Here is a 13,200-nt window from a genome sequence, read left to right on the forward strand (position 1 = left end):
TTTACATTTCCAATGCTATTCCAAAAGTCCCCCACACGATCCGCCACCCACACCCACTTCTTGGCCCTGGTGTTCCCCTGTACTGAGGCAGATAAAGTTTGCACGACCAATGGGCCTCTCTTTCCATTGATGGCCAACTAGGCCATATTCTGATACATATGCAGCTAGAGACACCAGCTCTTGGGGGTACTGGTTAGTTCATATTGTTGTTCCACCTATAGGGTTGCAGATCCCTTTAGCTCCTTGGTTACTTTCTCTAGCTCCTCCAATGGGGGCCCTGTGATCCATCGAAAAGCTGACTGTGAGCATCCACTTCTGTGTTTGCTAGGCCCCGGCATAGTCTCACAAGAGACAGCTCTATCTGGGTCCTTTCAGCAAAATCTTGCTAGTGTATGCAATGGGGTCTTGCAAGATGTTCCTTGAGTTTAGGTGGAGCTATGTCTCAAGAAACCCGTCTAGATTTGAAACGGTTGTGAAGTCAGGATGATTTTATAAACCACCTCCACTGCGCATCTCAGCCCTGACCCACCTGAAATGCACTTATGGCATCCACAGTAGCCTGGGTTTGGATAAAAGCTTGTGGCACAGGCTTATTTTATAATGAAGTGCCAAATAGCTCATGTCATTTGTTGGACAGTGCACAGAAAATATAAACAAAATATCCAGTGTGTCTGTTCCACGCCACAGTAGAGGCAATACAATGTAACTCAGGCATCACAGAAGTCACGGGCTTTCTGATGAGAGTTTTATGTAAGAAACACGTTAAGATCAAGTAACAGTATAAAATGTGAGACTGGGAGTTATGGCTAGAGACATCATTATGCCTTTTTTTTTTTTTCGAGACAGGGTTTCTCTGTACAGCCCTGGCTGTCCTAAAACTCACTTTTGTAGACCAGGCTGGCCTCGAACTCAGAAATCCGCCTGCCTCTGCCTCCCGAGTGCTGGGATTAAAGGCATGCGCCACTACCGCCCGGCTCATTATGCCTTTTTGACGTAGGCTCTTACTAAGTAGCCCAGACTTCCCTTCCACCCGCATTGTGGCAATTCTCCTGCCTCATCCTTTCAAGTGCCGTGATTATAAGCATGCTCCATCATTCCCAGCTTCCCTCGTACAGTGTTTTCAGGGATTGAAAGCCATCTACTTCTGTACAGCATACACATTTTCTTCTGTGCTCCAACAAAATCATCCCGCACCCCTCATGTTAAAATCCAATTGGTGGGATTTTTTTTCATGTAGCTATGATATATTATACAATCAGAGTCACTCAGTATGTCCCAAAAGCAGTTTCACAGAGTCTTTCAGAGGGTAAGCCTTAACATGACATATACCTGCATGTGTCATTCAATGTAATTAGGCACTGGGACTGGCAGTACGGTGAAATGAGAGCAGCCAAGGGCAACCAGCAGAACGAGGTGGTAACAGATGAGTTTAAGCAGATCTCTGTCTTCTTTGTCAACACGGCGCGAACGTACTTAGGATTTCATTAGCTCTCCGCATCGCGTTTGGGCTGCTGGCAACTTTGTCGAACAGCTGCTTATGTGTCAGAACATCTATTTGCATCAAGCAATCCATCGATTGTAATCCGGGAGGAATGAGTTTGCCTCGTATTCCAGCTTCAAAACTAAACGTGAATGCAGAAATTATTTCATAAGCTTGGCAGAAGTCATAATGCCTTTGTATTTCACAAAGGAAAATGTTTCTGTTTATTGAAAATTGCCTTGCTTGCTCTGTAGAGTTTAAGCAATATACACATCACCCCCTATCTAGAATGTGTCTATCCAGAAGGAAGGGAATTAGCTGTGAGGTTTGCTTCTACCTGGAGCAATACGGGTCATTTATACAGATAACTACTTACAGTCTCTGAATGCCATTACAATTCTTTTCCTCTCAGACTTCATTGAGATTATTGCTCTTTTCTTCAAAATAAATTATTTGCAACATAACTTACAAGCCTATTGTGTCACATTGAAAAAAATTACAATAGAAATGTTATTACAGCCATAGACTCATGTTTTCCCATCTCATTCCCATACACAGCTGTACAAGGATCCAGTGTTATGTTCCGAACTGTGGAGGTCACGCTGCACAAAGAAGGCAACACCTTTGGTTTTGTCATCCGAGGTAGGTGGAGGCTGAAAACTATGGGGGAGATCCAGAAGGCACCCTTAAAACCTGATGTTTCCAGAGGGGAAATTATCTTTTAACAAATAAGACAATGAAGAAGCATTGAATGAATTCCAGGCTTTGCTTTAGCCTAGCAATACGAAGCAAGCAGCCAAAAGATCTGGTCAGTTTCCAGTGACCACACGGACTAAGAACGTTCCAGTGTTCCTTTGTCTTTGTAACTGGTCTGAAATTCTAAATCAAAACTATTGATAGGGATGGCTTGATTCGATACAGGAGTGCTAAGCTACTCTGTTTACATTACTTTCTTTGGGAATGAATTTTATTACGGCAGCTTTCTAAAAAAAAAAAAAAAAAAAAAAAAAAAAAAAAAAAAAAAAAGGACCATAGATAACCTAGTCCTTGGGGTACCCAAGTATATCCAGCTCAACCTATCTCATTACGGGACAGCCTTGATGCTAAAGAGTTCAAGTGACTTCATTAATTCTGGGTTGACTCTGGGTTTTTATGATTTTGTTTTTCTTATAAGTGATTTCACCCCTGAAAGACTATTGCAACATTAGCAGTTCTCAATCCACAGTGTGATAATGAGATTCAATAACTATGAATGCATCAGAATTTTAACATTACACTTTTGGGGAGATTTTTTTTCTGTTGATATTGTTGTTATTGATAACATTTTCTACAGTACAAGAGGAAAAATTCTGTCCAAATTATTTATAAAGTATAAGCTAATATTCACTGCTCATCTTAGTGTCAAACACTAAAACAGCTGTGTTTCCTTGGACAAGCTTTTCTTTATAACTGAGCTCTGAATGCTCGATTCTAATCTGGACCAGTCATTTAGCAAAGCCATCTCTCGATGTAATACTTACTAAGCACATATCCATGTCACTTTAACAGTAAGTGCTTTGGTATCATAAGACAATGACCCTACCTCAAGGAATTAAGATCAATGAACTTAAGACACGCGTTGATAACTTCTGCCAACTGAGTAAAGCAGAAGATAACTTAGGAATTCATTGTGTGTGCTGGCTCAGCAGTTATGACATTTTTTTTTCTGGTTATGAAGTTTCTCTGGCCAAAACCTATGTTTCAGACTCACGATGGGTTCCAAGATCTGGTTACAAACCACAACCATTCTTAAATTTCTTTTAAAAATAATTAGATCAATATAGTAAAAACTCTCCCTATAAGATATTTAGGCTGAAATGTGGTGATTCTCTTTGGCAGTTTAACCGTAAGGGACGTGCTTTTGAAACACATGCAGAAATTCTAATTGTTGAAAAAACAGCATTGAAAACTACTTCCGCCATACATATTCATGACTAATTACCACACGGTCAATCAATAACCAATCAAACTTCTAATGTAAGACTTAAGCCAATAACAATTTCTCATTGCAAAATAAAGCGGCTAGACACAACTGAATTCCACATCTATCTCCAGGCGCGCGATGGTGTAATCTTACCAAAATATCCCCTTAACAATTTTCAGGAATTTCAAAAGTTTCTGAGGCTGAAATACTAGTTGATACATGGGGGGGTACCTCATACAGGAAAGGAGTGAATAACTCACTTAATGTTCTTCTATTGAATTTGTGTGGTTATAGGTACTATTCTAATGTCTCCATAGTAAAGATCCAGTTTTAGCCAGTGACTGCCACATTTGTATAGACTTTAGAAATTGCCTCAATACACTGGTTAGACCTAAACGTTTACAGTTTTACATTTTAGAATCAGTTCGAAGCCCACCTGTAGAACGTTTCTCTGCCCTCCTCAACCCATCCGTCAAGGTCAGGGGCTGATCCGGGCGACAGTATGACGGGTAAAGAGTAGCTCATCTGATATTTTTTGACCTAGCTGCAATTTTTAACTCAACTTGGACCAGTGAGAATACTGATAAATCATGAAGGAAGTGGACACTGCAGACTGAACAGGTCCATTCCGTGCTGGAGAGTTTCTTGCTCACATGTTCTCATGCAACTTTGTAGCCACAGTTGGGATTCTGTTTCTAATGCTTGAAAACAAAGTCTTGGTTCCAGAAAGACGAGAAAATTCTTGGGACCTCCATGTGTCCCACTTTAGAGAGCCCATCCTTGGGATGGAAGAACATTCTCTGGGTCTCTGAGTAGGCATGATAATAATGTTGATGTAGTGATATAATGTTGGCTTAATGGATAATGGTACTTGCCACCAAGCCTCATGACCTCACTTTGACCCCTGGGACCCCTGGAACATGGTAAAAAGAAAGAATTGACTCTTAGAAGTTATCCTCTGACCTATCCACCCATATACAAACTAAGATAACTTAAAGGTTTAAGACAATAAAGAACAAAATCTATTTTTAAAGAGGACTGTGCCACCGAGCCTGCTTTTTACAGTGGACAAGGAAACCTAGACATTCCCAAGTAGAAAGTTGTGAAATCTGCTCATTACAACACATAGGCTTGTTGTTCGCATGTTTTCTCTGCTGTGACCCTGGCATTGACTTCCTTTTCTGGGGCTAAATATTGAACCTGAGATCTCATGCCTGCTAAGCTGTCCTACCCTGAGCTCTGCTACCAGCCCAGATACTGCTGTTTTTAAAAAGTATCTCAAAGGATGCTAATGTGTGTCATTCTAACCAGGGAGCATCGCTGGTCTCAGTTACCCATTGTACATTGTATGTCCAAATTCCTAAAACCTAAGTGAATGACAAACTTGGTGGATGATTTCAATGATGATGAAACATCAGCTATCAAGGAGTTTCCAAACCCAAGTAGCATTCATCCGGTGTTTCATATTTAAATGTGGATCCGAGAAAATCGTGGGAGGGTTTCTTGCTGGTTCCAACCTGCATCCTTCTCTAAATCTGTTCTGTCGTAGAAAAGCAAATGTACCTTATAGGAATGTTTTGCAGAAAAAGAAACAAATGAGAAGAAATAAAATGCTTCTTAGTCTTTCTCTTCAGCCGAGTTCCTTTCATTCCCCTTCCCTTGTGCAAAGTTTGGGAAATTGCAGTCTGTTTCCCACACACCCATTGAAAAGAGGCGATGATGGCCCTCATATTTATCAGATACTGGGAAACGAGAGACTACCCATGTAATCTCCTGGGATGACAGCACATAAGGTACTCGGGTCACATAAGGAATAGAAGAATAGGAAATATTCCACCAGAGATAGAGAAGCCTCATGAGCTAGGACTACCATTTTCAGCTTGGGGGAAAACTTGTTTGGAGAAAAGCAGACATCATATTTTGATGTGCTAATAGTCTACTCTATATAACAAGGACCAAGGCATGACTTGGTGGCATCAGCTGACCATTAGGAGAATGTTGTAAACTCTGCCTTGCCCAGAAGTGGAGCGGGCTGCCTCAGATGTCCTGAGTGCTCCATTCCTGGTGGCCATGAGCACGGGCTGGAGAACACAGGTGGAGGAAGCTGTATAAACCGGTCCTGGATCAAAAAAAGAAAATTCCCAATGGCTTACCTTCTATGCAAAGCTCTACGATGTAGTTCTACAATCACCTCTACAGAAATTTTCCTTATGCAAAATTTTAAATTCGATTTGCGATCAGTAGGGGAAAACAGGCCAAATCTGCTCCTAATATTTTGAACACTATAATTTTTTATAATGGCCGTTTATAAGCCACTTAGATTTGTTCTAGGCAGGATCATATTCTATAGCCAAGGCAAGCCTGGAACTTGCTACATAGCCTATAGATCAGGCTGATTCCATACTTAGAAAGATTCCTCCTGCTTTAGCCTCCCAAGTGCTGAAATTATACGTGGGTGCTGCACGGTTTTTTCCTTCCTTCCTTCCTTCCTTCCTTCCTTCCTTCCTTCCTTCCTTCCTTCCTTCCTTCCTTCCTCCCTCTCTCCCTCCCTCTCTCCTTCCTTCTTTTCCAATGTGGTCTTTTTCTTGAGTCTCTTCTAATACACATGGTAAGAGACCTGTTTCCTCGAATAAATCATGGCCCAGGCTCAGCATAAGGCACTCATACATGTCCATTGTTTAGGATGGGCAGGCATTCTCATTGGACCAGTAGTTTTAATTAGTGAACCCCACGCCATTCCCATTGTCAAATGTCTTATACCACTCTGATAACTGCTTATATTTATTGCAAGGTGGAGAGGTAGTGACTTCAGAAACATCCTTTCTAAAATAAATATGACTTTTTAATGACTTTAAAAGTCCAGAGAGAAAGCTGCATGCCCTCCTCCATATATCCACAAACACACTGCAGTGTCTTGGTTGGCACTTTGTAAATGATTCTTTTGAAAAGGAACAGGAGTAGTTTTAAGCAGCCTTCCTTTGTTTTGCTTTGTTTTTAACTAGGGGGAGCGCATGATGACAGGAACAAGTCCCGTCCAGTTGTGATAACCTGTGTTCGTCCTGGAGGGCCTGCTGACAGGTAAACTTCATCTTTCTGCGTCATTATGCAAAATCTATAGAAGATAGCTGGGGATGCTGAAAGAGAGAATGGTTGCTACATCTCATAGTAGCAGCTAGATACGTATGTGAGAATATAAAATATAAAAGCTCAACGAATTGGAGCTGTGGCTGCAGAGAAAATCAGGGTTTACCTCCGGTCCCTACCTGTCCTGTGCTCCTCCACAGCAAGTGCTTGGTTCTGAGCTCAGTGCCCTCCGCTGTAGATCCAGACACCACCAGCTGCCTCTCAGGTCCGGGTGGCCTGACTCTGCAGAAGCACTTACAGAAAATGCCAGGCTCTCTGAAGGCAGATCCTTGGCCTGTGTCCTTCAGCACTGCTGTGCTCCCGTCTTGGGAGGAATCAGTGGTACCCTGACTCTGACCATCAGCATCATCCCTGGGCTGTAGCACCACCTCATGATGATGACCCTGCACGACACAGGGGAGTGACACTTAGTCAGAGGGAAGAGATTGTGTCCATCTCTAGAGATGTCTCTTCCTTGAGAGATTGGTGCGGGAATGGAAAGTGCTCTTAGGCGGTTTCTCATAAGCCTTGCGGGGACATAAGTAAACTCTCAATCTAGTTGTCTCTCAAGAGGCATGAGCCTGTGTTGTTTTCTGATGGCAAAGGTAGGCTCCCGAATAATGGAGGAATGCCTCTTCCACAGATACTGTTAAAGAGTAGGGAAAAGACACACCAGTCGCTTCTGCCTATCCATTTAGAATCAAGATAGACATTTTTTAACCATTTGGGAAAGAAACTATCACAATGAATACTATTTTTAAAGAATTTTCTATGATCCAGAAAATGCACCACCCATTTGGTTACCATAGTCTTATCCTAGACTTAAAACCACCCCATAAGGGATGCACTTTCATTGTCTCACAGCTGACCAAACAAAGCCATAGGCAGGCTTTGAGTTAAGACTGGTATTAAAGAGGACGAGGCTACATGTTCAGGTTTCTCCTCCAGAACTCACCTCTAGGGAGGATGGTATTTCATATAAAATAAGGAAAGGAGATGTTGGCTTCTTGCCTATGATAGCATCTATCTGCCTTTGCAGAGGACAGCACACAATGCAAGCCTCAGAGAGCCCCACCCTTTCCTTCCTGTGCGTCTCTTGGGGACTGCTCTTTTTAAAGAAAATAAATGTATGCACATTCCTCATTAATCTTTATGGTTACGGTTAACAAGAATGTCCGAAGCAACGCACACATTATTGCCAAATGAAATTAGAATATCCGGAGACACCCGAGCGCTAAATATGAAACTTCGGTCACCCGCCTAGAATTATCTACGTGAAAGATGTTTATTTTGGGTGTCATTTCTATTCTCCCAAGTCCCACGTTTGTCAGACCTCTTTTTGAGGTTTTCATCTTGGGCCCTTCCTTCCAGCAAACAAAGATGGTGACCCGGAGGTTACTTTGACCCTGCCTCTGTGATGTCACTAACGTGTTCTTCGATTGTCACCTCCTAGTGCTTTAAGACTGTGGTCACAGCAGGGAGTATATTATTTGCCTGCCCCATCCAAGGCATGTGAGGCTGCATTGGCATAATGATTGGCAAATGGCCTCATAACTCAGTGGGGAAATTTACAGACTGGGAAACTTCTCCACCCACACTGCTCTCTCTTTCACTTGGGTTCACTGCTGACAAATGGAATGGAATGAAAAGGCCTCTCTGTTCAGCCTAACTTTGGGGAAAAACAGGCGAATGCTATTTCCCGGGCTCTAATAAATCAATTTTAGACTTTCAAGAGAAAGTCTACAAGAAGGCAAAATGCGCCTTCCTCCCTTTCATCCTCCAAGAGTTAACTACAGGTGACCAGATTGTTGGCTAATAGGTAGTTATTTTCTCATTACTGGTTTTTGTATTACAGCGGTTTTCTGTTCAGGGCTACCTCTTTACACTCTTACTGTCACTCCTGATGCCTGAGAAGAGTGCAGATGGGAGGGACGTGGCAGGGAGTGCGTGAAAGCAGGACTCTGGCTAAGTGACTATTAAAGCTGAGCCCCATTATGCTGAATTAATCAAGACTGTTCCTTTACGCTGTCTCTAGAGAGGGCACCATCAAACCTGGAGACAGGTTGCTCAGCGTGGATGGAATTCGGCTCCTGGGAACCACCCATGCTGAGGCCATGAGCATCCTTAAACAGTGCGGACAAGAAGCCACGCTGCTGATAGAATACGACGTCTCCGTGATGGGTATGTGTGAAGCCCTGAGGGTGTGATTTCTCATACTCTAGTTTAAGCCACTAGGGTTGGGTATGACATGGGCACACATTTTCCTCTGAGTTAGGAAGAGGTTAAGTGGTACTTTTCAGTGGCACACAGTTCTCGTGTCCACGGTTTCAATAATAAAGTCCCATTCTATCAGCGTTTGACCTAGCTGTCAGCTCTTCTGTACACACTGTATGTTTGCACCAAACTAGTTTTACCTTCCGGATTCACAAAACTTGAGTTCTGGCTTTCTGATTTTCATGTCACTGCAAGAGAGCCCTAGCAGCTACAAGTCTTGAGAGTAAGGTGACAGAAAAAGAAGCCAGACTGAGTTTCTCTTCAAAGGTTCTCAATGACTTGACTCAGAGTAAATGATGATAACTACATAAATAACTATGTCAGAATATGGGTCACCCTCTACACTCATGGAAGAGACTAGAACGCATGAATGAGGCAAAGCAATAACATTTCTCTAATACGGTTCATACTCATGGTATGTATACACACCTACCCATTTTCTTGCAAACAGCCTAATTTCATTCTTCCTTATGGCTGACAAGAACTCTGTGTGTGTGTGTGTGTGTGTGTGTGTGTGTGTGTGTGTGTGTGTGTGTTAAAGTGGAATCAATTCCTAGGGAAAGGAAGAGGAAGAAGAAAGTGAGCAAGATGGGCTGGGGACCCAAGAGGGAGTAGGGCTGACCATAGTCAAAGTGCTTGATATTCTTGAATGGCAATGTCTTTACAGTGAATATACACCAAGTTTTCATTTCTCCAAATAGATTCTATTGAGTAGATGCAGAGATGAAGAGGTTCTAATCTGTGATGTAATTAGAGGTAAAGCAGTTTATGTCCAATGAAAGCATATGGGAGTTTCCTCGCTGTCCTTCGGTAACCAGTATTTGATATTCTTGTCTACTTCCGCACGTTTATTCCAGAGCATGTGCACCGGGATCTCATGGTACAGTCAGCACATGCGTCCTAGTGTGAAGCGCCATTTCATTTGCCATGGGAGACGACTGCTACTTTATCTTTCCCACACCCATTAGCATCAATATACTTAATAAGTGCAAGCATATATTCTTTTAAATATTTACAAGGCAAATATCAAATATCTCTCCACTCCGGTGTGGTTGAGATGTATTATCAAATGATTAAGAGGAGCCTGAAGGTCTGTTTCTTAGAGATGTAAATGATAACAAGGAAAGCAGGAGACTGAAGGCGACATTTTTTTCTCTAAAGGGGGTGAAGGGCACTAACACTAGCGAATACAGAGTCTTTGGATACATTTGGTTTGGATTCTGGAGTCTGTTGACCTTGGACAAATTATTTCATCTCTCCAGGCTGGCTGGTTTAGAATGTCCTGTCTAAAGTGGGGATAACGAGGAAATTAGTTCTTCAAAGTATTGGTGTATTAAATAGATAACTGCATGCAGATTGCTTGCCACAACCAAACTGTTAATAACTGTAGGGAAATGAACACTGGTTATTTCCATACTCTGTGTCTCTAAAACAAATCCCAGGTTTCCCATTGCCCTCAGTTAAGTTACGGTGTTGGCTTTCATCTGAAAACTCTTCGCCCTGTCTCACAGGGATAGTTTAGAAATGAGGCAACCTGGATTGTTATATTTTCTGAAAGTTCATCCAAGTGCTTATTTTCATTTCACATGCTTTTGCTCACAATGTTTGGAAAGTGTTTTTCTGAGAATACAAATTCACTTTGGTATTTGAATCTTTGATGGAGTAGCACACAGTTATCTCGTGGATGTCATTCTGGGCCTGGTGAGGTGGCTCAGGGGTTAAGAGCTCTTTTCCTCTTTCAGACGACCCCAGTTCCATTCCCAACACACACACACACACACTGCGCTCACAATCCTCTGTAACTCCAGTTCCAGGGATCAGTCCTGTATTCTGATCTCTGAGGACACTGTACACATATGCCTTTGTATGCATGGCTGGTAAAACATCTATACACACAAAATAAAAGCAGTTGTTTTATTTAGAACAATATAATTCTGAACATCAGTGCTTAGGTTGGTTTTACAGAGTCAAAGGGTATAAAGATTTTACCAAATCTGTTTCAACTTAGAACTTGCCTTAGATATTTTTAAATATTTCCTGCTTCTTTTACCATTTCCTTCTCCAGGAATAATGATAGAGAACAGCCATTAAGCAGAACTCTTGTTAGCTGGGTTAAACAAAGCTTACTGTTGCATGATTTAACGCTTTCTTCCTACCATGCAGTTAATGTCTATAGTGATATGGTTGATCTGTTTCTAATACAACAACAAATTATTGTTGTCAATAATAAGGATGGAAAGTTAACTGCAATGTTCCAGTGGTCCTGACCCTTCCTCATTCTGTACCCAGTGTTCATTGCTAAACCGAGTCTTACAAAAAACGAACTAAGGTGGGCCCAGGTCCAGCCCACCTTCTTATTGGTCCAATGCATTTAGATGACTCGTTCTCTTTCCCATTTTATGAATGAGAAGGGATACTCTCTAGCACCTTCTGGATACACCTTCTCAGGAGTATTTACATTTGCCTCCACTAATCTATGTATGCATTTGTTATGATACAAAGTTTCACAGACCTGTGAAAACACTAAGCAGATCTTTGTTTATTCTGGTTACACTGTACAGGGAGCTGTCAGACATACACAGAAGGCACTTAATGATAACTGTAGGTTGCTCATAGATTAGCTGTCCTTATGACCAATCGTTATTAAGTGGGTGTTTGTAGAATATACCAAAAACATCAATAGATCTTCATGTTCAAACTGAAGTTATTTTGTGATTTATAATTTTTGTCTTACACTGCAGTATAACGTCCCCAAACCTTCTTTCTCAGTACTTCTTAAACTGCCTGTGGGGCTTTTCTGAATCCTGTGAGTCTTTAACTCTCCCTTTAGATACCATTTTATATGTTCACCTTCAAACTATTTAATTTTCCAAACTATTTAATTTTCCATTTGCCTATAGTACCATGCAAAACTATGGATAACAAGAAAAGAAATTAACATTTTTCTCCACATACCCCAGGGCATCGCATCTTTGCACAGTTGTGTGGCTAGTCCTTCCTCACATGCATTCAATCCTGAGCAAACAGAAACAGCAATATTTGAGCAGCTGCTTAAATAGAGGTAGATTTGAATAGATACAGGTCCTTTTTAAAAAAAAAATGGTGGATTTGCCTTTACAAAGCATAGGTTTACCAACACTGTATTTGAGTTTTCAAAATATCAGAGTCGGGACATAAAACCTTGTACCTGTGAGCTCTCAGCTATGAGCCCTAAGTGGGAACAACTGTCACTGTTTGCATGTCTGTACTGATGTCTCATGTGTCCTCGGTTAACTGGAAGCTGAGAACTGCAAGGTGGCTTCTAGCAGTAGTCACAGTGTGCCACGTGGGGAGGCTGTCACTGGCATATTCCCCCCCCCCTCTCTCTCAACAACATAAACAGAGGCCAAGAGTATCCTACGTAAAAGACACATATAATTTTAATTTTAAATATAATTTTAAGTGCCAGCAGTCTTTTCTTTAGGATGCTATGAAGTTATATTGCCTTTTACACGTTTTATCTAAAACTTAATTCTTATTAAATACTATCGCTCTCACTACCTCATTAACTCGTACATGATCAAACAAGACAGGAATGCTGTGTGCAGTCCTTCCTGGTTTCTTCTACAACCTAGAGAAGCTTTCCTGCGTCTAAGGACTCACTTGAGTGCAATGGGCCACTAAGACGATTTTCTACACTAGACTGTTTTCCAGCTGCACTCCCCAAGTTACTTGCTGTTTGAGTCTCTCCTGGGCTATGTTTACCCCATCAGTCTGTTCTCAGGATGCACTTCTCTCAGCCATGTGTTCCTGGACCATCCTGTCCAATGGCGACCTCCTCTTCTTCCTCCTCCTCTCTCCTCCCTCCTCCTCTCTCCTCTCTCCTTCATTTTCCTCTTCTTCCTCCTCCTTCTCTCTCTCCCTCTCCATCCCTCCCTCCATCCCCTCTCCCTCCTTCTCTCTCTACTTGCAGTCCTATGGTCCCAACCTGCAACCCCCAGTAGCCAAAGCCCTACCTATCTCCATTCTCCCAGTAATTAGCTGCCGGCTACTTTTATTTAACCAGTCAGAGAAGATAGGTAAACAACGTTTACACAGCATCATTTGGTGTACATGAGAACGTTCTCCTTGAGACTGCAACCAGATCTTGGGAGCCAGTATTTAGCATTTTTATATATAGCAGCACCAGACCAACCCCCAATAAAATTTTCTTTTTTTCCATATTTTTAATTGGGTATTTATTTCAATTACATTTCCAATGCTATCCCAAAAGTCCCCCACATGCTCCCCCACCCACTCCCCTACCCACCCACTCCCACTTCTTGGCCCTGGCGTTCCCCTGTACTGGGGCATATAAAATTTGCACGACCAATGGGCCTCT

At 42.0% G+C, this 13,200-nt stretch overlaps 1 protein-coding gene across 8 annotated transcripts in view; it reads left to right on the forward strand.

Moving 5' to 3' along the window:
* The window catches only part of Grip1 (glutamate receptor interacting protein 1), a 622,013-nt gene that overhangs the window by 483,687 nt on the left and 125,126 nt on the right, over positions 1-13,200 (forward strand). For all 8 annotated transcript variants that reach the window (XM_021175316.2, XM_029482638.1, XM_029482635.1 and 5 more), the window contains 3 exons: positions 2,039-2,122; positions 6,446-6,521; positions 8,602-8,747. In XM_021175316.2, coding sequence (XP_021030975.1) covers positions 2,039-2,122; positions 6,446-6,521; positions 8,602-8,747 — 306 coding nt within the window. The remainder of the gene's footprint in view (positions 1-2,038; positions 2,123-6,445; positions 6,522-8,601; positions 8,748-13,200) is intronic.

This window comes from Mus caroli, chromosome 10 (assembly GCF_900094665.2).
Source record: "Mus caroli chromosome 10, CAROLI_EIJ_v1.1, whole genome shotgun sequence".
Taxonomy (NCBI): Eukaryota; Metazoa; Chordata; class Mammalia; order Rodentia; family Muridae; genus Mus; species Mus caroli.